We start from the raw sequence: 23,274 nt of genomic DNA on the forward strand, positions 1-23,274 counted from the left end.
CCGTCTGTTGTCCCGATCCCGCCAAGAACAGGTAATTGAAACTGCGGGCGGAATTCAGGAAATCACGAGAAATCATCATGACTGCGTGGCTCCCACAAGGCACGTCCTGACGCCCCCAGGGGAGAAGCGACGACCGGAAATACGCCTGCTGTTCACAGGCTACGGAGGTACAGGTTAGAAATAACGTCATTGGTCATCTAAATCCAGGAAAGAGCTCGTCAAAAATTTGCCAAATCCTTTTAGGGCCTGCTCTTGCAGTGGGTAATGAAACCCGACAGGGAACTGAAAATTCAGTCGATATAGCTTTAATATTTTGATAATATTAGAATTATAATTTTCTCGAATAAGATTCCTGTAGTACTCCTGCGACAGAAAGTGTCCCCATTGTTGCCTGGGACCAGACTCTAGCTACCCCAAAAGGCTAAACAAATGTGTGTTCCCTTGGCCTTTCTCCTTTTTCATTCCCTTTCCTCTTCACCGCAGGTGCAGGAGCCTTTTATTCCAGGCAGAGAGGGTAGAGCTGGGAGCGACATTTTGCCGAACGCAAGAGAAAATATTTGAGCCTTTTCTCAGTAAAAAATGCAGATTGCAGACTGCTGCAAACCATTGTTCTCACCATGCAAATGAGAACGAAACAACAATAAACGCATTGTCCTCTACCCCTGAAAACAATGGTCTGCAGTCAGTCTGCAGTCTGCATTTTGTACTGTGTAATTTGAGATTTGGGCCTCGAAGAAATTAGATCAGTGCACTTTCAGTAGCATTGTCTTACATAAAGTAGTAACCTTCACCTCGTGGGTCGTTCCCAGGGCTTACCCGTTCACATTCAAGATGGCGGAGGAGTTGGGTTTACAAAGCAAGGGTAATTACGTTCATATGGTTACTTGCCAGAGCCCAGTAAATATTGCCGTCATAAAATATTGTAAGTAAAATACAATAAAATGGTTTTATGTGTTAATTTTTATTATGTAAGATTAGAAATGCATTTTTTGGTTATTTTTCTTTATAGGGGGGAAAAGAGACGAGGAACTCATATTACCACTGAATTCTTCCCTTAGTGCCACTCTCAATAACGATGAGGTAGGACTTATTCCATTGTATGTGTAAAATTGCCCTTCTAGACAGTTATTTGTCATTGAAAGTGCTATAAACTTAACCAAAAACACCCGTGTTTGATTTGCTTTAAGCTGCACTCCATTACCACTGTCGCAGCCAGCCACAAATTTTCAGAAGACTGTTTATGGCTTAATGGAAGGTGAGAGCTGTATAAACGCTGTGCTTTCACTTTTTTATGTCTCTACAGTATCGTTGAAAAAAATAACGATTATTTCCTCAGGAATTTGACTGAAAGTCTGGGTCCCAGGATGAGGATGTTGCCACACTTTTAAAACCTTTAAATCGTAATATCAAAATGATAATAATAATAATAATAATAATAATAATAATAATAATAATAATAATAATGATAATAATATTGTTATATTATTATTATTATTTTGATATTACAATTTATGACCAAAGCAATATCATGCCTTAATTAGCAATTGTTGTCGTGCGCAACAAATTTATAAATTCGCTTTGCGAGAATATTAAAAATGAGGAGAAATTTTATACTTATCACTCTTAAGGCTTTAATAAAGGATTTCTTCTTCTTTGTTGATGACTTGCAATGGTGAATGTTCGTAATCAGTCCATAAGGTTTTACCTTCCAATCTTTTTTATTTATGTATAGGAAGCAAGAAATTGCTGAGATGCCCAGAATTCAAAAGTGCCTGTTAAAAAGTGAGATTTTTGATACATAATTAGATATTGAAAAAAACATTTTGTTATACTGATGATTTAAGTGCTAAAGGAAAACAACAATAGTACCGTAGGTTCGACAGCTACAGTGTTGGGAACAGGGTATTGATCATATCCCGCATTACCTATTGGGATTGTCGCGTGCACATTTTTTCGGACAACCTTTCTCAAAATAGCTGTATAAACGTTTGTTGCGATGTTGAGCTATCGTTGTAAAGCTGGCTTTCAGCCATTATCTAATCTCAAAATGATTCTAAGAAACTTTTATCAGAGTTCAGGTTATGGTGAAATTCTAAGTGACTTCTCTTTGCAAAAGGAAAAAGCACACATATTGGAAGGTGCATGCTGTCTGTCTGATATTTTTGATATTGAACAAGAAGCTTTATTAACCTGTAATATTTATGTACAGTGGTCCTTATCAGTGATCAATGTATTAATAAAATATGATATTACCCCTGGTGTTAGCATTTCCTACAGGATATTTAACTGTGTGTATTCTAATTCATTTTTAGTTCGAGAACTGTGTAAGAGTGATCATCTTAACAGCAGGTGGTCAGAACTCAAGGACTGTCGTGTTCATATCTGTTCTGAGAACAACTTTCCGACAGCAGCAGGACTGGCATCCTCAGCTGCTGGCTATTCTTGCCTAGGTACATGTGTACGAATTGACTTGTTGCCGTCCTTCTTAAACTCCCACTGACTAGAAAAAAAAAAGTGAAAAACTTTCATTTAAGGGGCTTGTGTAGCTCCAGAAAATAACCATACATGTACTACCCCTATCATTGGATTGTTTTGGTTTCAAATCCCACCCTCTGTGCAAATTCCAGTTTACTTCATTATGGTAGTGTCACACGTTTCTTAAAACATTTTGGCATTTAAGTCATTAAAGACACCCTTCCTCTCAATATTTCTTATTTTTATGGGTGGGTATTGATACTTTTCCTGTTAATCAGTTTGGGTCTCTGGGAACTCTCCCCACAAAATTTTAGCTTTCTGCGGAGTAGGTATTGATATAATTTTTCAAACCCCTTGATTTGCCTTTTTTTCTTTACATTATTGATTAAACTGGCTAAGAAAGAAATCATGTTTTAAAAAATGAGATTGCCTCAGAAGTAGTAAAAGGTTTTATGGCCTCAGAACAGGAAAAATATGAATTTTTACTGCCAGCGATTGAGGTTTAAGGAATCAAGTGGCTCCAAGACACTTTTCTCTTCAGAACGACAGTTAGAACCTTTAATGATAATGGTCCCAAACACTTAGGAAGGATGCTGGTGATAAATTCAACCTTTTGATGGCCACTAAAATTACAACAACAACAAAGCACAAGTTTTTCTGATCACGTTACCTAAGACCACAGGTATACCATGACATCTTAATCCTCCTTTAAGAAAAAAAACGTTATTACATTAAGAGTTGACTAGCTACAATGCAACAACAATGCAAGCACTGACTGGGAAACTCTGAATAAACAAATTCAGCAGTTTGATAAAGTGTTCAATGTCCACAATGGCTCACACATTTCTGATAGGTCTTGTTGGAACTTGGACAGGTACTTCACTAGCCCAGTGAATCTCTGCACTGCTGGTACATCTGCTGGTTGCTCCATCTTGATAACTGCTTCAACTTTCTCAGGATCTGCCCTCAGACCAATTCATCATCATTACATGGCCAATGAATGACATTTCACTGCTTTTGAACTGGAACCTCTTGTTCAGCTTTATATTTCTTCCCCTGCAATGCTCTAGAAGGTTCTTCAGGTTTTGGTCATGGCCAAGGACAGCCTTTTCATCAGTGTCCCCTTGGCCAATGATGAGTAAATCATCTGCTATCCTATACACTCCCTTCAGCCTTTCAAGGCATTGGTCGACCTGTTATTGGAAACAGTCTGGTGCTGCGCAGATACCATATGGCATGCAGAGCCACCAGAACCTTTCCCAAGGGGTATGAAATGTCGTGAGCTTACTGGACTCTTAGTCAAGTTGTATATGAAGGAATCCATCCTTCAGGTCAGCTTTTGCGAACACTTTTACTTTGGATAGCTCTGGCAAAATTTCCTCCGCCACAGGTAGTGGGTAGTGTCTCCTCTTCCATGCTTGATTTAGGTGCTTTGGGTCGAGGCAAACCCTATTAAACTTTTCCATTTGGCTTCTGAGTCACAACCATGCTGGATACCCATTCTGTAGGTTCATCTTCTCTTCTGGTTACTTCCAGGCTTTCAAGGTGATCAAGTTCTTCCTTCAATCTTACTTTAATTGCCACAGGGACACGCCGGGGTGGTATTACAACAGGTGTCACTTTATTGTCAACTTCTAACTGCAGCTTGCCTCCTGTCTTGTTTGTAGGCAGACAGAATGAAAGTGGTTTTGTTTGAAACACTTTGTACAGGTTTTGTCATATGCTGGGCATTTCTCCATTCCTCACTCATGTTTTCTGTCACAGTTTTTGCACACTCTCATTGCCCTTGCCTTTTTGTAGTCATTCAGTTGACTGCTTCTGCATTGGCTGGAGGTCAATCTCTTTCAGCTGGCTGTTTGCAGCCTCATCTGCTATAGTTCATGCATTTCTCCAATATAAGGTCTGCTTCTTGCAGCAGCTTCTTGCGTGGTCCGCTGTCTGAAATACCACATAGGAGTCTGTCTTTAATCATTTCTTCCTTGAGGGATCCAAAGGCACAGGTATCAGCCATTGTGCGAAGTGCAGATGCATAGATTTCAATTTTTTTGGTGGGTTCTTTTGCTCTAAGATAAAATTTGTAGTGTTCATAAATCGTATTACTCTTGCCTATGTATGCAGTAATTATTCCACAACTCCAAGACTTCTGCTAAGTCACCACAAAGGTCTAGTCTAGGAGGTACTGGGACATAATTAGAGGTAAATATTTGCTTCAGTGCTGCAGGGCATGGAGGTGTTGCTGTGCTGCTGCTGCTCTTGGCCCTGTTGCTTTCTCCTGGTGTGGTTGGCATTATTTGCTCAAATCCTGTCACTGTATCATGATCCAAATTCTCAAAAATGTCCAAAGGGCCAACTAAAAGGTGCTGAATTTCTTGCTTGAAGATTTTTACTTGATTTCTCCTGACACCTGACGTAACAATAGTGGTCCCAAACACTTAAGAAGGACGCTGGCAATACATTCAACCTTTTAATGGCCACCAAAAATATAACAACAACAAAGCACAAGTTTTTCTGATCATGTGCCCTACTAAGACCACAAGCATACCATGGCAATGTGTGACTGTGCAAAAATAGTACAATGTTACATTTTTTGCACTCATATTTAAGGTCTCCCATCTTCAAAAACTGGAACTAGTTGGCAATGATAAGTCTACTCCAGGCCCTTAAGAGTGAAGTGATCCTTGTAGGACAATGACCTTGAGAGATTAATTAAGATTTAGCTAAAAATTCCAAAATAATGTGAATGAGGATTTTCTTGAAATTCGTCCACCCATAAATTTTTATTAAGACATTTCTTTCCTTCAATTCCAGTAAGGTTGAAGCAAACTGTATTTCACTTACTTTTTGCCCCCTCTTGGTTTTCAATATCTCCACTGGTTTTAGGTTAAAGCCAAGCAAAAATGTTAATAAATTTATATTCTGCAGTGAGCTGGTGAATTGTCTATCATGATTTTGTCAACAGGGACTCTGAACAGTTTTGTTAAAATCAAAACACTGCATATCTCTTTGATTTTTAAAATCTTTTTATGACCATTTATGTGTCCATTGTTGTTTGTCTCTGCAGTGTTTGCTCTTTCAAAGTTATTTCGAGTCAGTGGTGAACTTTCGGGCATTGCAAGGTAAAATGCCTACAGCCTCGGTGGATAACACCGTCAGAAATCTCCATGATACAAAAGCCGAATTCAATAATTATTTTATAAAATATTCATTCAAAATAATTCCTAGTTTAAAAACAAGCTAAAACATGCTTTTTACCTCCATTGATGGTAGCCTGCATAGCAGGCGTCGAAAGGGGTAGGGGATAGGGAAAAAGGAAAAAAGGGAGGAGGGTAGGGTTGGGTGCTTTTCTCCCTCCCCCTCTCCCTCCCCTTTTTGCGCCTGCCACGCAGGCTACATTGATGGTAAAGTTCATCTTCAATAGTGCACGTTAATTGGCAAGTTTAGGAGATAAAGGGTTGTTCAGCTCTGCAAAATTGATATTCTCCAAATAGCTGATGTCGCCCTTCGAGTAGTCTCTTTGCTGTTGTTCCTATGTTTTTAGCCAACAGTTCACTATTTCTCCCTGGTGAAACAATTGAAATGTTCCACCATATTTGTTCTCACTACCAGAACAACTCAATCTCATCCCCAGGTCTTCACAGTTTATAATAATGGTTCAATAATCTGCAACTTTGCTGCTCTTTACGTCATCAGTTCAATATGGCAAAATTCTTCCAAATTTGGTTGACAATAGCTGGTTATGATGAATTATACATGTGATTTTAGCCAATCAGAAAAGGAGAAATATTTTGAATGAGTAATGAAATAAATTATTGAATGAGGCTGAGTGTTATGTGAAGAATTATGCAGATCGAGCTGTAACTCATTTAAAGACAGGAAACTAGGGAAAGGGTTGCAGGGTTGATCTGATGCGTCCTGATCCAGGTTTTCAATAGCCACCTAAAAACTCTTTTGCAACCTTCAAGCCCCACTTCAAAGAAAGTACATTCACCTGTACCTGTTTGAGTGTTGATAATTGCAGGAGAATAAACATTTAAAATATACAACAACAATAAAAAAGGCAGATTTGATAGTTTTTTTGGAAGGTATTCTATTGGAAATTAGAAGAGGACTTTCTTATGGTTTTTATTTATTTCCAGTTGTTAATTTTAATAATTTTTTCTTGTTCAGACAGGGCTCAGGAAGTGCTTGCCGCAGCATGTATGGAGGCTTTGTAGCGTGGGAGAAAGGAGAAAAGAAGGATGGTTCTGACAGCATTGCTAAACAGGTGACTAACAATTGCCTTCAAAGTAACCTGACATTGTCAATCTATTCCAGGGAATGCTTAGCTGTGTTTTGCAAACCTAACCTAATCTAGAAGGAAAAACTCCACACCCAACCCCAAGACTACAATTGGTGACAAAGTTAGTAGAGACACTTTGCCCTAAATGGCCTTTCTGATGTTTTACCGACTTCAAAAGGGAGAAAATAGAGCTTTCCCATCCCCACCCCCTCCATGCAATGTTGGGCCACCATTCGAGCTTCCTGTACATGTAAAATACAACAAACACCCTAACTTTGATTGGTGGGATGGGTAGGGGTGTGGATTTTTTTGGTCTACGAAGTTACCCCATTTTAGGGCTTTGTCTCAACAATTTTGTCGCTGATTGTATGCAATGTAGTGCCACAGATTTCTGGAGTGACTGAAATGACTTTACCAGTCCATGCCCAGCTGCATATTCTGCAAACCTTATCTAGTGTTATTGTGTAGAAGCCAAAACTCCACACCCCATCCCAAGTCTAGATTGTATAGCAGTGTAATAGTTTTCCGGAGCAACTGGAGTAAGTGTTAATTATTTGGGTCAGCATTATATCTACAACCTCTTTGTTTTCAGATTGCTTCAGAGGAGCACTGGCCAGGATTGAGAGTACTTATACTGGTAGTAAGTACACGCCTCAAAATAATTTTCAGATGGTGTCCAGACGCGATGACCGGGCCAAAAGCAGTATGGGCCTTGCTTATACTGTCATGTTTTCCCTCCTTAGCCTTGGAAAATAACAGAGTTTCACAATGATACTAAAAATGCACAAATCTGCATTTTTAGCAGACTACTGCCTCTAACATGGTGTCCTGTCAGCAGAGCGTTTCTTTTGCTTGCTTAATTTTGGCGAACTCGAGAAAGACTCTGCATCTTTGTTTAGCATGCGCAACATAGTTTGAAACCCAGGCCTAATAGCTCGGCTCCATGATCGTGCTAGGACAGTGGGCTCGGTTATGATCATCGATTTATCAATAAACTGATGCTCACATTCCAAAAAACCACTTTGACGAGAGAAAACAAGATTGACTCGCTTGTCCAGAAGTTTGGGCTGCCGTAACTCAAAGGTTTGACGTGATTCAGGCAGAGCCTCCTCTTCTCAGGACTTCTCACTCAAGAAGACAAAAGGAGCCTCTAACATGGTGGATAGTACTGAAAAAATCTGAATCTTGAAACTCATTTATTATGGTTACCAGAGACACAATACTGGACGCCTGCCTGTGAATAATTAACATCCTGTGTATGAAAAGAAACAATACTTCCAGTTTGAAAGCCCCGTATGTCTTGATGTAATTTGCAGTTGCAGTTGGTGGGGTCCTCCATACCTATTTGCGACATAGAGATACATGTTGAATTTTTAAAAAATACAGTGGAACCTTGATTTAATGAAGGGCCGGGAGACTGAGAAAATTTTCGCTAGAATGAGGTTCGTTATATCGAGGTTGTTTTTCATATATTTTACTGTTACTGAGGTAAAGAAAATCGTTCGTTATTCTGAGAACTTTGTTATAGAGATTCGTTGTAGAGTGATTTTGCTACAAATAATTATGGTGAGTCCTGGGACTCGTCTTGTGAAAAATCATGAGTCCCAGTTAAAAAAAAAACAAGTCGGAAATTGAAAATGCTTGGGTCTTTATGTAAACAGACAGTTAATTTGCAGACAGACTACAATGCTCTGTATTGCAGTGTTCAGAAATTAAAATAAATTACTTCTGTCTTAAAGCACAGCAAATTTAAAAAAAAGGCCAAAAGAAATATGCATCGTTAAACGACAGCCTTAATTACTACCACAGAAATTACAGGAATGGGATATTTCTACAAATACACATGTTCAGGTCAGTCGAACGATCTTTGTGTCCTACCGGACGCGTGCCATGAATTATTTCGTGTCTTGGAGGATTTTTATACGTCAGGGACGCAGGACGCAGAGATAACAAAATCACTGTAATGTATCGAGGTTCCACTGTACATCGCAGTGACCTTTTTGATGAGGTATTTTGGGTGTTACAGAGTCAGAATATGGACTAAAGTAACCCTTTGTTAATAATCATTTGTCCTGTCACTTTTGACTTTCACATCAATTTATTTTTTTAGGTAAACGACAACAAAAAAGGCACAAGTAGTACAGAGGGAATGAGAAGAAGTGTAGAAAGCAGTGATTTGCTTAAGGTAATTAGAGCTATGTTACTATAAATCTCTTTTTTGCTATTACTCTTAAACTCCAAAAACACATTGGAATCAAAGAAAACGCCGAAATACTGGTTCAGTGTCACCGTATTTCCTCAAATGATAGCCGTCCCTCGATTAATCGCCTCCCTCGAATAATCGCCCTCCTTTGACGGAAATATTTAAAATAATTGTATCCCTCGAATAATCGCCCCCTTCCCGTCCCTCTCGCCATCTTCTCTTCCTGATCCCGTCAAGTTGAAGTGCAATGTGATCTATCAAAACTGATCAGTGATGAATTCATCAAGGAACTAAATTTGGAACAAAAAAACCCATGTTCAGATTATTTGATGTGATTATTTTTGGATTTAGAGGAAAAATGAAACAAAATATTTAGGGCACGACTTCCGGTAAACAATATTTGAAATAATCGCCTCCCTCGAATAATCGCTCCCTTTTTGTGCGAAAAAAGAAATAATCGCCCTCGGCTATTATTCGAGAAAATACGATATTCAAAATTGCTCGACTGGGTCAACTGCATTCTCCTCCCCAGAGCCTCCTGGGGCCTGAGCACGAGGATAAGGTGGCTCTTGGGACACGAGGGACACAGCATTTGAAGTCCTATATTTTAGCACTTCCGGTCATTTCCGATTCAAATGAAAGTTGGAGGATTTTCTTTAAAAGCTTTGATGACACTTGGGCAAGAGCAATTGACCGCTATTAGAAACGTTATAAGAATCAGAAATGACCGGAAGTCCTCAAATCTAGGACTTCAAATCTTGTGTCCACAAAGCCTCTTGGTCCTCATACTCAGGCCTCCAGGAGGTTCTGGGGACGAGAAAGGCTCAACTGTAATATATGCGCACATTTTTGAGTTTTAATGCTCAGGATGAAAACCCGATTGCAATTGGAAAAAAATGGACCAAATTTTTAATGTTAACCTCCTGTGTTGTTAAACAATCGACAAAAACCGATCCTGCCTTGTGTTCCTTGTGATCAGAACCATTCGATAACAATTTTTTAGAGCCATACATATAAGGAGAGGGGACTGAGAACAATTAGGGATATTTAGTCAGCCTCGGTGGATAACACCCTCCTCGATCTGCATAATTCTTCATATCCTACGAAAGCCGAATTCAATAATTGCCTTATTATTAGTTCAAAAATAATTCCAAGTTTAATAACAAGCTAAAACATGCTTACCTCCGTCGATGTTTGTTCAAATCAATCGTGCATCTTTATCGGGAAGTTTAGGAGGTAAAGGGCTGTTCAGGTCTGCAAATATCTCCAAATAGTAGATGTCGTCCGTCGAGTTGTCGTCTTGCTGTTCTTGCCATGTTTTTAGACAATAGTTCGTCGTGAAACGAGTAGAATGTTCCGCCATTATTTACTCCGAAAACAACTCAATCTCTTCCCCAGGTCCTCTCGGCTAATGGTTCAATAATCTGCAACTTTACTGCACTTTTGACGTCATTGGTTCAATTTTATATATGGCAAAATTCTTCCAAACTTGGTGAACAGTAGCTGATTATAATGAATTATGCATGTGATTCTAGCCAATCAGAAACGGAGAAATAATTGGAATGAATAATCTGGTTTAATTTCAACTCAGCTTAAATCATGACATGGCCGCTTTCATAGCAGGAGGAACCAGTGACAACCAAAAGACTACTTACATTAAGTACCAATTAAATCAGGCAGATTAACAAATACCACGCGTGCCTGATGATGGTTTCAAAAGCGATGAAGGCAGAGTGTCGCACGCCCCAAGCCATACTGAACTGAATCTCCGTTTATTTCATATGGCTTACATTGGTCCAGGGTATAAAGGTCAACCTCCCAGCCGTGTCAAAGTTTTTTTTACAATTCGTAAATTTATTAACTAAAGAAAAAAGCGTACAGTTAATATAACCAAGGTACAAGCTAGCCATGTAACAGAAAAAAAAGGGGGGGAAACCCAAAGAAAGCGTACAATTATTGCAATCAAGGAACATAATCAACTTAAGCGAGCATTTATATGAGAAAAAAGCTGATCCCTTTGCTCTTCCTTTGCCTGAGCTTACAGCACTCGCGCGTTGTCTAAAACAGCGCATGTTCATGCTGTTATGACCGAGTTGACCCGGTTGGGCAAGCGAAAGTGTTTGTATAGAAAATATTTGGCCTGGCTAGCTTTATTGGAGGGTGACCCTACCATCGCAAAAGAGTGACGTGGCTATATAGCCAGGCCAACTTTTCGTTTTTCATGTAAACGGTTCGTCACTTTTTGTAAGAAACTATCTGATAAGTTGGCTCGCCCAGGGTAGCTCGGGTCGGCGGGTGACCCGGGATATCTTTTCTTCGTTTAAAAGGGGCCTGAGACTGTCCCATTCTGAAGCCCTTAACAAAATACTTACACCGGTAGGTTTTTTACTTATCCAAATTCTACAGTGGCGGTCATCCAGACCCTGAGATAACGGGGGACCCAGTCTCAAAACAAATTTTTTTGGCCCTTCGTCGCGCCTCAGTTTGGTCTAAAAATAAGGGGGGGGGAGGGGCCCCCCGGGCCCCTTTCCTGGATCCGCCACTAATCTATTCCACTGCCAGAAACAGTTGTAGGAGTTTTAACTGTTTAAACGAATTGTTACTATTTTTTCCTCTTTTTTTTCAGTTAAGAGCTGAATCTTGTGTCCCCCAGAGAATGGGGGTTATAAAAAAGGCCATATTAGAAAGAGATTTCAGGACGTTTGCAGAAACTACAATGAAGGTACATTCGACCAATTGTTTTTCTTTATTTCCTTTCTCTATTCAATAAAAGGTTAACAGCCAAAGTTGTCTGCAGTGATAAATTGATAAGTAGTGTCTTTAGGTAGCTTAAGCAACCAAGACAACGACGGTGGCGAATACTGTCTCCTAAAAAGTGAATTCGCGCTGTTTTAAAATTCATCGCTCTTATTCCATTGTCGTTCAATATGTAAAAAGTTGGTGAATTTTTCTGGCGTTGCACTAAAACTCATTTATCTTTTGCACAAATCAGTCCCGTTTACCGAAAAACGACTGCGAAAATCTGAAAATGGTATCAAAGGCAAGTGTAAAGAAATGAAAACGAATTCCCGTTTGGAACGTTCCCACTGGGAAAACAGGACTACCTTGTCAGACGTTCCATTGCTCCTGGAAATTTTCCACTGAAACGACCCTCCGAGCCAATCAGATTGCAAGGATCCGACAAGTGATTGCAAAATCGATGAAATAAATAATGTTAGTAAAATCCAACTAGTGGTCATTATCAATGCTGCGTTCTGATTGGTTGAGCTGCTACTAGCTAGGCTCTATGTTATAGCCCACTAGTAGCGAAAAGCGCCGGATTTTTGGCGGCAAAAAAGGATTAAAGTCTTGCTTTAAGTTGTTTTGTCTCGATATTTTTGACCTCATGGGCTATTGGCTCAGAGCCCATTCGGGCTCGAGGAATAATTGTTAACTATGTTTTCACTTAGTAAGTTTAACTTGAGCTAACTTTTCTCACTTTGTAGGAAAGTAATCAGCTTCATGCAGTGTGTCAGGATACCTACCCTCCTATATCACCACCTTACATGAACCACACCTCGCATAAAGTCGTTCAAATGGTGACTGGATATAACAATTTGTACGGCGAGCCAAAGGTAAGATTAGTTTTGTTGATAGCTGATTTTACTGCCATATGGCCATTTCAGTTATCATTTTACATTTGCGCATTCAAAACACGTCATATTGGACTGACTATTGGTAAAGTAAAGTCTATTAGCCGAGCGAGGACGGCGTCAGCGGCGAAAACGTCGCTTAGAAAATGAATTCGCGTTTGTTCAATCTTCATCTCGATTATTCCGGTTATTCAAACGTACTTACTCTGCATTTCACGTCGTAGTGATGTAATGACTCCGCAAAGAAATGTGCAAAAAAAGTGTGCTGCGAGTGTAAAGTTTTTTCGCTTATTAAACCTATTGGTTTTTTGAAGCTTTCGTCGCTGCACATCTTAGGGCCTGTTTACATGGTGGTGGTGAAGTAACCCGTTGAGGTGGGGAAAAAACCCGCGTTTACATGCAACCTAAGACCCCGCTATCTCAGGGTGCACTTTCTCAAGATTATTGAATGGTCGCTAAGCACGTAAACACAAAAATGGCGAACAGACGACGTGTTTTGGCGGTTAACGCTCCTCTACTCTCACTTTCTGCTCTTGCTGTAACCTTTTACTGTAGCGAATAGTATTAAATTTTAGTCGTATGCAGCTTATTCCTTTTATAAAATCTGCATACGTTACATTGCATTTGGAGTGATATCCACCTAAATGCCTCCAAAGAGGATCCTGAATGTTGACTTATTTTTTTTGTCCATGTGTACAGAATTTTTTTTATAGATTTGAGCGAGATAGAATAATCTAGATTTTGAAAATAAGATCCTGTTTCAAATTTTAAGGCAAAACAGGTTCTTGTATAGAGGGGACCTAACTGGAAATTTTAGCATAACTGGTTCTTAAAAACCTGGCTCTTACACGCGGGTTTGTACTCGGTTGTATTAGCAGTACATGTGTTTTTCTTAGTACAGATCTTGTGTAAACCAGTTTCATAGATGTTGCCCCATCACAATGCTACATAATTAAAATAGGGGTAAATTATAATACACCGTTTTCGTGGCACACTTGCAGATTTTTTAGTACGGGAGAGATAATTCAAGACTCCAGAGCTTTTGGTTAGAAGTATTACCAATTTAAAATTTTCGCTGCAACTCTTTTAAAAGCAAACAAACGCCGGAACAAAACAAGAAAAACCTTGACAAGTTCACTACAGAAAGACTTCAGTGATTAGAATAACAATTTACATAGTAAGTCAAGCAAAACAGGACTACTAGAAAAGACAGAACTTTGACCACTGTGAGGGCAAGTTCTTGTTTCCGTTGAGCCAATCCTTGCAAGCTGCCACTTTGTCCTGCATTCAACCAGGGAAAGTCTTCATCTGGAATTTCACAACCGAGAAACTTGCACAAAGGTTTCCAGCCTTGTTTCACGTTAAACACTAAAAGCCGCTCCTCAGGAATGACGGCCTTCACTCGTTCATTGTGCTCGCGATATTTTTTCTTGCACAAAATAGTTGACTCCGTTTGTAAGCTACCCATGGCTGCATTATCCATAACATCGGCTAGTGCGTAATATGTGTAGTGAGACCATCTCTTGATAAACAGCTTGGTCAATAATCCACTCCCGTTTAAAGTTCTCAACACATAGTTTAATTTCATGTAGCTTTTCAGCCAGACTTCTTCGCTGTCTCGTACAGTTAGAATTACCTTAGCGTCTGGAAAAGCCTCTGAGATTTCTTGAAACCAGAAGGCTGGTGGACGATCGGTTACCGCATCGACATCTTTATACATAGAAACAAAGTCAGGGCTTTTGCCTTTCATGTAAATATCAAGCCATTCTTCGCCGTTGAACGCTACGTGTTCTGGATATTCGTAGACTTTATAGCCAAGGATCCTTAGAGCGCTCGCCAAGGACGTTGTTCCAGTTTTTGCTAGTCCTGCACATATGATTTTCATGCTTGGAACGTTACTAACGTTGTCTCTCAGATAAGATCAGATAAGAGGGAGTGTTTGGAATAAAATCACAATACTTAACCTTATTTCTCAGTGGCTTGCTCCGCTAGCGGCTAAATGAAGCAATTCCTATGTTTTGATTGGCTGCTCGACAGGGCAAGGTTGAAGGACACATAAGTTAAGTGCATGTTCCACTAAAAACAAACCTTCAACCTTTTAACCTGCAAGCCACGACATCCAAGTCATGTACACGCCGATAAAAAAAAAACATCTACATTTACTCTTTTTACGGGAATACATGCAATTAAAAAAAAAACAATAAGCCTATTCTCAAAGTTAGGCTCCTTTCAAACGTTAAACACCGAATTTAATGCTAATGAGGAAAATCTATTGTTTTCACTAATTTAAATAAGATTACTCGCGTGAGGGTTTACGAATGGTTGGAGCACCGTAACCAGTATTGCAAAACAAGTCCTGTCCTGGCAACAGGGTGTGCAAACGGACGCAACATGTAACATCCAACAATGTTGGGAGTTGTTGATCAACAATGTTGCGTCCGTTTCCACGCAGCCTAACGCAAAAAAGTAAACGGACAAACCTGCGGTCGTCATTATGCAACAGTTAACAATTACAATTGAAAACATGCACAGAATTAAAAATAGACGTAGAATAAACTGAAATTACAATTAAAAAATACAACAGTAAAATACAATTTAAAAATTTGTACGTAGGAAGTAATAAAAATTACAACAAAGGAAATTAAGAAGATGCAAAAAAGTCAATTAAGGCCTTTTTAAAACTATGTACACGTTCAATCTTCTTTAAAGAATTTGGTGTTGTATCCCATAATTTTGCTGACCTCCCACTAAATGTAGGTACGCCCCCCTTCGGTTTCACGTTTAAAGCGAGGGCAGACTAAGTTCAAGGAGCTATTTCGGCTATTCCGATCATTTATGTCCGAATTTAATACCAGAAGATCGTTCGTGTAGCTTGGGCTATGTCCATTAATACGGTTGTGAACTTGAATACAAATGTTTACTTTCACCTCGACGTGAAGTGACAGCCAATTCAACTTCTTAAATAGTTCAAAACTGTATTTTAGTAAAACGGGCAACCCCCCCCCCATTCCACCCCAAACAGTGTTGAATTTTGAGCAAAATGGGTAGAAACAAGTTTTTTAGGGGGGGGGGGGGGGAACATTAAGGAGGTTAACCAACAACGAAGGCGAGGGCTACGAAAACCTCACTTATAAAGTGAATTCGCGTTGCCTCAAACTTTGTGCTTATTCCATCTCGTTTAATTCGTCAAATGTTGGCAAATTTTTTTGTAGTTGAATTTTAAAAGACTATTTCAAAGTTCAAGAAAAGAAAAAGAGAGTTGTTGTCTTGTGTTCACGTCCACGACAAAACGTGAAATAAGGCACTTTCACGTTTTAGTCGTGCAGCGACAGCAAAGAAATGTGCGAAAAAGCGTGATGCACGTGCGAAATTGTTGTTTTGCCAATCTAAACCTATATGCCACTTGCACATCTCCCTTAATGCATCTTATGTGCCCCCCAAATTGTGCATAACCTTTGTTTTTCATTTCTCCTGGGTATTACAGCCGTCCCAAGAGAAATTGAAAACAATGCTTATACAAAATTTTGGAGGGCAAATAAGGTGCATTATGGGAGATGTGTAAGTGGCGTATTCCTTTTTCCTGTCCTCGTTGCCGCCGCTGTCGTTGTTGCTTAAGTTCCGTTTTGCTGGGGGAGGGGGAATGAAGGGATGAGCCCAAGGCCAATCCAAAAATTGTTACCAGGGGCAGAGTCCTACGTAACAATTACTTGGAAGGGTTTTTCCACAATGTTCCAAGTTCTTTTCACCTCCATTCTGGATGTGGATGTAAAATGAGTGGGTAAGGAGTTTTCTGAGTCAAGATGGTCTCCCTGATACCCTGAGGTTTCACTCCACTCGAGTATAGTATAAGCAATGATAGTTTGTGGCAAGATATCACACAGATTGTTGTTTCATTTCAGGTAGCTTATACCTTTGATGCCGGACCAAACGCATGTCTGTTTCTGATGGAAAAAGAAGTTCCTGAAGTCCTGGCCATGATACAGCATTTTTTCCCTCCAGATACATATCGCGGGTAAGTAGCAGCAAAATATACAGTAGACAGTGTCGACCTTGATTAATAGGGAGCTTGAGCAAAGACGAGGGCGACGGCAACGAGAACGGCCTGAATACACCAATAGGTTTAGATTGGCAAAATAACAGCTTTGCACGTGCATCACGCTTTTTTGTACATTTCTTTCCCTTCATTGCACGGCTACAACGTGAAAATACCTAATTTCACGTTTTGTCCAGGACGGGAACACAAAACAACAATTTTCCTTTTCTTTTCCTGAACTTTGATACAATGCTTTAGAATTCAACTCCAAAGAAACTGGCCAACATTTGTACGAATTAAACGAGATAGAGAAAGCGCGATAAAGTTTGAAGCAGTTTGAATTCACTTTTCAGGTGACGTTTTCGTAGCCGTCGCACCCGTTGTTTCTTAAGCTGCCGAGACGGCGACGGGGGGCGAAAACGTCGCTTAAAAATCGGACCTTGAGGTTGCTAGTAATTCACAAAATACGGCGGTTACTGGTGTTTCCTATCACCTTCGTCGTGGTAGGGGCGAGAACTGGCGACGGTAGGCAGGGGGTGAAAATTAGAATTAAGACGCTAATGGGGATAAATCTGGGTGCGGCTTGAGCTTTATTTAACCCCAAAAGAGAATCTACTAAAAGAAGCAACCAGTTACCATGATTAATTAAGAGCTACCGTTTAGAATAGAAAATAGCTCTAAATTGCGCGAAAAATGCTGAAATTTACACACCACCCTAAGCAATATGTGTATAGCTTAAAATATTAGCTTTCCGTGAGAGCCGGCTTACCATTTGTATGGAAAACCCGGTAATTCCGGGGAGAATTCAAAGCGAATGGTTTTTCTCGGGGGAATGGTTTCGGAAATAAGGTAATAGAGAGGAAAAGTCGTTACGTCACGTTGCCATGGTAGCAAAATTTCTGGATGACAGCAAATCAAAACGCCACTTAAAAAGTGGATTCGCACTGTTTCAAACTTCATCGATCTCATTTAATTTGTCAAATGTTGGCGAAATTTTCTGGGTTTTTCTGTGGTGTTGTGCTCACCTACTCGTTAAAGCGGGCGAGTGAAATTAGGAAGTTTCATGTCGCGGTCGTTCAACAACGGCTACGAAATGTACAAAAAAAGCGTGATGGTCGTGCAAAGTTGTTCTTGTGCCAATCTTAACCTTTTGCTTTTTTGCTGTTGCAAAATCTCCTTATTGTTGTTATCCAGAAATTTTGCTACCATGGTAACGTGACGTCATACTTCTCTCTATACCATCCGCGGTATTACCAGAATTCCTGGAAATGTTTGTACCATTTGTCCACAGTAGGCCATTTCTGAGTCTCAGAAACTATCACCTTCAAAAGGAGGCTAAGTTCAAAATCTTTTTTGTGATAATGAATTATGTTTGCATGGGAATAAAAAATTATTTTCATATCAAGGGCTTCGCACTTAACTTCGCTTTGAAACAGAGGCTTAAGATAACTCGGAGACAAATTCCGAGAAGACAGAACTACCCAAGGTGGTGGATTCCAGTGATTAATCTTTACTATTTCAAACCGTTTATGACGTAACGGCTGTTTTATTTTCGTAGCCAATGTTAACAGATTTCGTGCGACACAACTGAGGATTAAGTTTTGGCGTCGGTACTCGCGTTTTACGTAAGCGTCCACTATTCGAGATTTTGCGAAAACACTTGCATCCAAATCTTCGGATCAAATGATACGGCTCAATCCGTTTCGCTTTTCTTGGTGAGAAAAAGTACAATTTAATTTGTGCAAAAAATCCACCGAAAAATCCAATCAAATGTTAGGCGCTCCTACAAAAGACCTTTCTAGCTTGTATGTTTCGTTTTCCCAGTGCAGGTCATGTGATAATACTCTAGAGATTCTTTCAAACTGAGCCTTATTCACGTCTACAGTGCGCATAATTTATGAAAAGACAAACGGGTTAATTCCCCTGAGACCTTCGTTAGGTAAGCACCCCTAAGTGAGATGAGCGGGGTTTGTTTGTTTGTTTTGTTTGTCTTTAAGTGCAGGCGTAATGTAAGTATACTTGGAATCTGCCTTGAGTGTGGAGGGGTAAAATGTACCTAACTTCAACTTTACCTGGCAATGGCGGATCCAGGGGAGGGGCCTGGGGGCCCGGGGGGGGGGGGCACTTTAGGAATTTCTGGGTGGGGATGTGCCGCTGGTAGCCTGGAACCCTTAACCTTTACCAGAGCTAGTTCAGCTGAGTTTTGCTACCCTATACTAGAGTAAACTCCTACAAAAGACCTTTCTAGCTTGTATGTTTCGTTTTCCCAGTGCAGGTCATGTGATAATACTCTAGAGATTCTTTCAAACTGAGCCTTATTCACGTCTACAGTGCGCATAATTTATGAAAAGACAAACGGGTTAATTCCCCTGAGACCTTCGTTAGGTAAGCACCCCTAAGTGAGATGAGCGGGGTTTGTTTGTTTGTTTTGTTTGTCTTTAAGTGCAGGCGTAATGTAAGTATACTTGGAATCTGCCTTGAGTGTGGAGGGGTAAAATGTACCTAACTTCAACTTTACCTGGCAATGGCGGATCCAGGGGAGGGGCCTGGGGGCCCGGGGGGGGGGGCACTTTAGGAATTTCTGGGTGGGGATGTGCCGCTGGTAGCCTGGAACCCTTAACCTTTACCAGAGCTAGTTCAGCTGAGTTTTGCTACCCTATACTAGAGTAAACTCCCCAAATCCCCCTATCCTAGAGTAGCTGTGTACCTAGTCTAGATAAAATCTTCAACCAACTGATCAGTTTCCTGAAAAATGATACCCTGTTCTAGAGCCAAACGCTCTGATTTATATACCCTATCCTAGAGTAAACTGCTTGAAAACCATACCCTTCACAGCGGCACATACCTATATAGCCCATATATGGCAGTACCCCCCCCGGGCCTGGGGGGCCCGCCCCCCTTTTATTTTTAGACGAAACTGAGGCCCGAATGGCCGAAAAAAAAAAACTTTTTGGAGACCAGTCCCCCCTCTTATCTCAGGGTCTGGATGTTATTTTATTTTCATTACATTGAGTCTTAAATAGGTTATAACCGTACAATGTACGATTCACACGTCATTCCTTCCTGATTTCGGTTTTTCTGACAGGTTCATCAGAGGGATTGAAATTCATGCTACGACAAGTTTACCTAAGGTTTGAATCTCTTTACTTTTAAGTCTAAAAAATGTATCCTTTGCATTGAATCATTTATCCTGTCTTTGAGATGTTAAATGTGACACTCACAAATTGTTTTTCTCCAGGGTCTCCTAGAGTCAGTGAATGTTGAACCAACCCAGGGAGCTATCAAATACATCATATCAACAAAGGTGTGATTATCCTTGATAAATCCATAAGCACTATTCCCATTATACTAGGATGGCGTTCATTGTGGAAGGATCTTATTCCAGCTCCAAATTTTTCGATCTGGTCGACACTCAATAACATCCATCGAAAGGCCATTGGACACTTTAATGAAGTTTGCACAACGTAGTATTTCTTATTGTCTTCACATTACACTAAGACCAAACTTTTAAATCTCTTGAAATCAAGTTAGTGCTTAACCCTAATCACTGTTTTCAGTGCTTAACCCTAATCAGTATTGCCTAACACAAATCACAATAGTCAGTGCTCAAAACCTAAGCGATAAGGGATACTAAGTTGTATAACCTTCATCAGGTGTCTAAGGGCTTTTCGACGGATGTTATTGAGTGACAACCTTTCAATGTTGTGTTGAATTGCATTATGGGAACGTTTTGGGGGGATAAATTTTGACCCAGTTTCCTTTGCAACCTTGTAATAGCCAATAAGGTTGCGTTTCATTTGACCAAATCCGGATATTGCGATTCAAAATTAGATCTATCATTCCATTAAAGACTAAACCAATCTTAGATTACAATCTGAACGATCCACCTCCGCACTTGGATCCAGGGTTCGCACGCACCTTGAAAGTCCTTGAATTTTAAAATAAAAATTCAAGGCTTTGAAAGTCCATGAAAATTGCAGTCGGTGCTGGAAAGTCCTTGAATTTCGGTGCTAATTTTATCCAACCCAGATTCTCTAGTGCCTAAAGGAGCAAACACAGAAAGACCTTCACGATACAATTGCTCATGTTGTGGAAGAACTAGAAAAGACATGGGCTCAGGGCTCTTTTTCGTACTGAATGGGATCCTTGAAAAATAGGATGGGTGCTTGAAAAGTCCTTGAATTTTTTGTTCAAAAAAGGGTACGAACCCTGTGGATCGTTCAGTTTGGTTTCTCAATAGATCGTTTTCACTGTCACGCAACAAAAAATAAATTGGAAACCATCCAGTGGAAGAAGCCAAGAAAATGAAATGTTATAAAAGACTAATATATAAACAATTTCACGTCCAAGTTTCTGGTCTTTGTAGCCCACAGTTTCTGAGGTATTTGGCGAAACGTTTCACGCACCTTCGTAGAGCTTTCTGTGGAGACGCCATGTTGGTGTACCAATGTGGCCGCCGGAAATCATCAAAAACATCTGGAGTTCACTTTTTCTATAAAGCTCTTTCTTTTCACTCGAGAACTAGCGTACGTGCGCATAAACATATTTTCTAATACCTGAAATGGTTTCACTGCTGAAAATCAAGAGAAGAGACCTTTTTACGACGAGACAGCGTTCCCATTTTGGTGTCACGCACTGTGAAAACTCGGGAGTTCAAATCGCTGTATTTTTGAAATTAAACATGCTACTGGAATGGAAACTTGTACAAAGATTTATTTTTTTATTTATCTTTAACCTAGTATAAATAAGAACCCGAAAAACCTCGCTATTTTGACTTTACAATTTGATGACGTCACTGTGAAAACCATCTATTGTGTTATTGTTTTGCTATCATTTTGCCACATTTAAATCAAATATATACATAAAATTCAGAAAGATGAGGCAAGGGAGCCCATGGAAGCCAATAAGGCTTATGAAAAGGACCACCTTTAAAAATTTATGACTTAATTATTAAATAAAATACTGCTATCGGCAAGAACCTTAAACTAAACATACACGATTTCTTTATAACATAGAAAATAATCATTAAATAGGATAAAAATAGATAACGCTGAACGCGCAAGTGTAAAAAGGAAGAAGAAAAAGTGAGAAAAAATAATGCAAAAATACGAGGAAAAAAGCGAAAAAGTCCTCGTAAGCATTAAGAGAAGTAAAGTATACTTATACCAAGAAAAACGAATTTAGTTTAGTCAATCTGGTCAAAGATTTTTGTTCCATTTAACGAACCTCCTTTTTGATCGCAAGAATGTCCTCGTTCATAAGGTGATCGATAACCATGATGGGTAAAGGTCGATTGAGGCAAAAATTATTTACACTCCTCCGTTGTCCTATTGAAAATTGCTAGGAACTCCCATCAAGAATCTCCGGAAAAATTGCGTGGGAAACATAGTTTTATCCTTGTGTCTTATACTGTATTGTTCCGTAACAGGTAGGAAGTGGGCCGTGTGAGCTGGCACAAGAGTACAGTCTTCTAAACGATAACGGGCTTCCTAAATCCTGACCATGAGCTCAACACGCGCGCCCAGCTTTTCCAAAAGGATTGGCATTATGCTCAACTGATTGCGTTATTCGCCAATTGAAGAAGGGCTCAGAGAATCGTCCGTTCCTAAGAGGAGGCAAGTACCCTTTTAGGGGGGAATTCACAGTACGTCTGTTGGAAGAGAGGGGAGTGTATCAGAAAAGCGTCTTGACTTTTCGTCGAACTGCAGGTAGTACTGAAAGATGAAAAGATCGCAAGCCAGTTTTTTTTTTTTTAATTTTTATTGCACAACTTGAACTTTTGTGTTGAGATCAGCATAAACTAACATAAATCGAACGTGAAAATTATCTTGTCCTACAATTTCGATCTTAGGTTTTTTGAAACGAACCGTGAGAAATGTGAACCAAACCCCTCAACCTTGCCCCCATAAAACATCTGGGCGAAGTTCCCGACCTGAAATTAACGCATTAAAAAATCCGTACTACCTGTTGTAATCTTGTTTTGATGTCATGTCTACACTGCCGATGAAAATCCATTCGTATTACTATACTGTGAAGATTTCCCTTGAGAAAAGTGCGGAGTTCGAGAAAAGTCAACGAAGGAAAAATATTTTAGTTCTTTTAATACTCCATTGTCATGGTAATGTTTAAATTTTGTTATTCGCCATTTGCACATCTCCCATAATCCACCTTGTTGGCCCTCCCCAAAGTTTTACCGCTCATTGTCTTCAATTTCTCTTGGGACGACTGTTATACCCAGGTCCCTAGAGATTTGCACGCTTCAGTTGACTGCGCGAGTAATCCTGCGATAGTCAGCCTATGAACATTTTCAAAACCAGTCAGTATCTCGCGTGCTACAAGAAGCTTACGCCCATCCCCCCCCCCCCCCCCCAAAAAAAAAGGGTTTATCTGATCAGGACAAGGGCTTGCACAAAATTAACGCTCAAAGATTATATAACAGCGACTTAACAACAGTTAGTTTCATAAGATTATGATAGACTACCCAAAAATTCAGAAACAGTTTTTTTCGATGAAAGATCGCAGCGATCAGCAGATCGTTTTTAAAGAACGTTAGTGTTTCAGTTGACAGGAAGTTTCCCAGCTATTGTTTTGCCCCATTCAAAACCTGCATGTCGGCTCAGGTACTCAATGGGACTGATTTTGATGCAAAAAA

The 23,274-nt window shown here is 39.9% G+C and overlaps 2 protein-coding genes across 3 annotated transcripts; one reads left to right on the top strand and one right to left on the bottom strand.

The window, feature by feature from the left end:
- The first annotated feature begins 819 nt into the window (after positions 1-819).
- Positions 820-22,782, top strand: LOC140928161 (diphosphomevalonate decarboxylase-like). Of its 2 annotated transcripts, XM_073377868.1 has the most exons (15): positions 820-922; positions 1,010-1,080; positions 1,188-1,255; positions 1,733-1,782; positions 2,313-2,450; positions 5,537-5,591; positions 6,643-6,739; positions 7,347-7,394; positions 8,865-8,939; positions 11,584-11,679; positions 12,443-12,571; positions 16,489-16,601; positions 19,708-19,753; positions 19,861-19,926; positions 22,051-22,781. In XM_073377868.1, exons 1-15 carry the CDS (start codon positions 832-834, stop codon positions 22,120-22,122), a joined length of 1,215 nt encoding a protein of 404 aa, XP_073233969.1. In that variant the 5' UTR covers positions 820-831; the 3' UTR covers positions 22,123-22,781. The 2 variants fall into 2 exon arrangements, with proteins under 2 accessions (XP_073233969.1, XP_073233970.1); XM_073377869.1 differs by lacking the exon at positions 1,188-1,255 and having other exon boundaries at positions 858-922; positions 22,051-22,782.
- On the bottom strand, positions 13,740-14,474 carry LOC140928014 (uncharacterized). Its single transcript, XM_073377729.1, has one exon. The coding sequence runs from the start codon at positions 14,472-14,474 to the stop codon at positions 13,740-13,742; it is 735 nt and encodes a 244-aa protein (XP_073233830.1).
- Positions 22,783-23,274: the final 492 nt, after the last annotated feature.

The sequence above is a fragment of the Porites lutea genome, chromosome 2 (genome assembly GCF_958299795.1).
Source record: "Porites lutea chromosome 2, jaPorLute2.1, whole genome shotgun sequence".
NCBI classification, from domain to species: Eukaryota; Metazoa; Cnidaria; class Anthozoa; order Scleractinia; family Poritidae; genus Porites; species Porites lutea.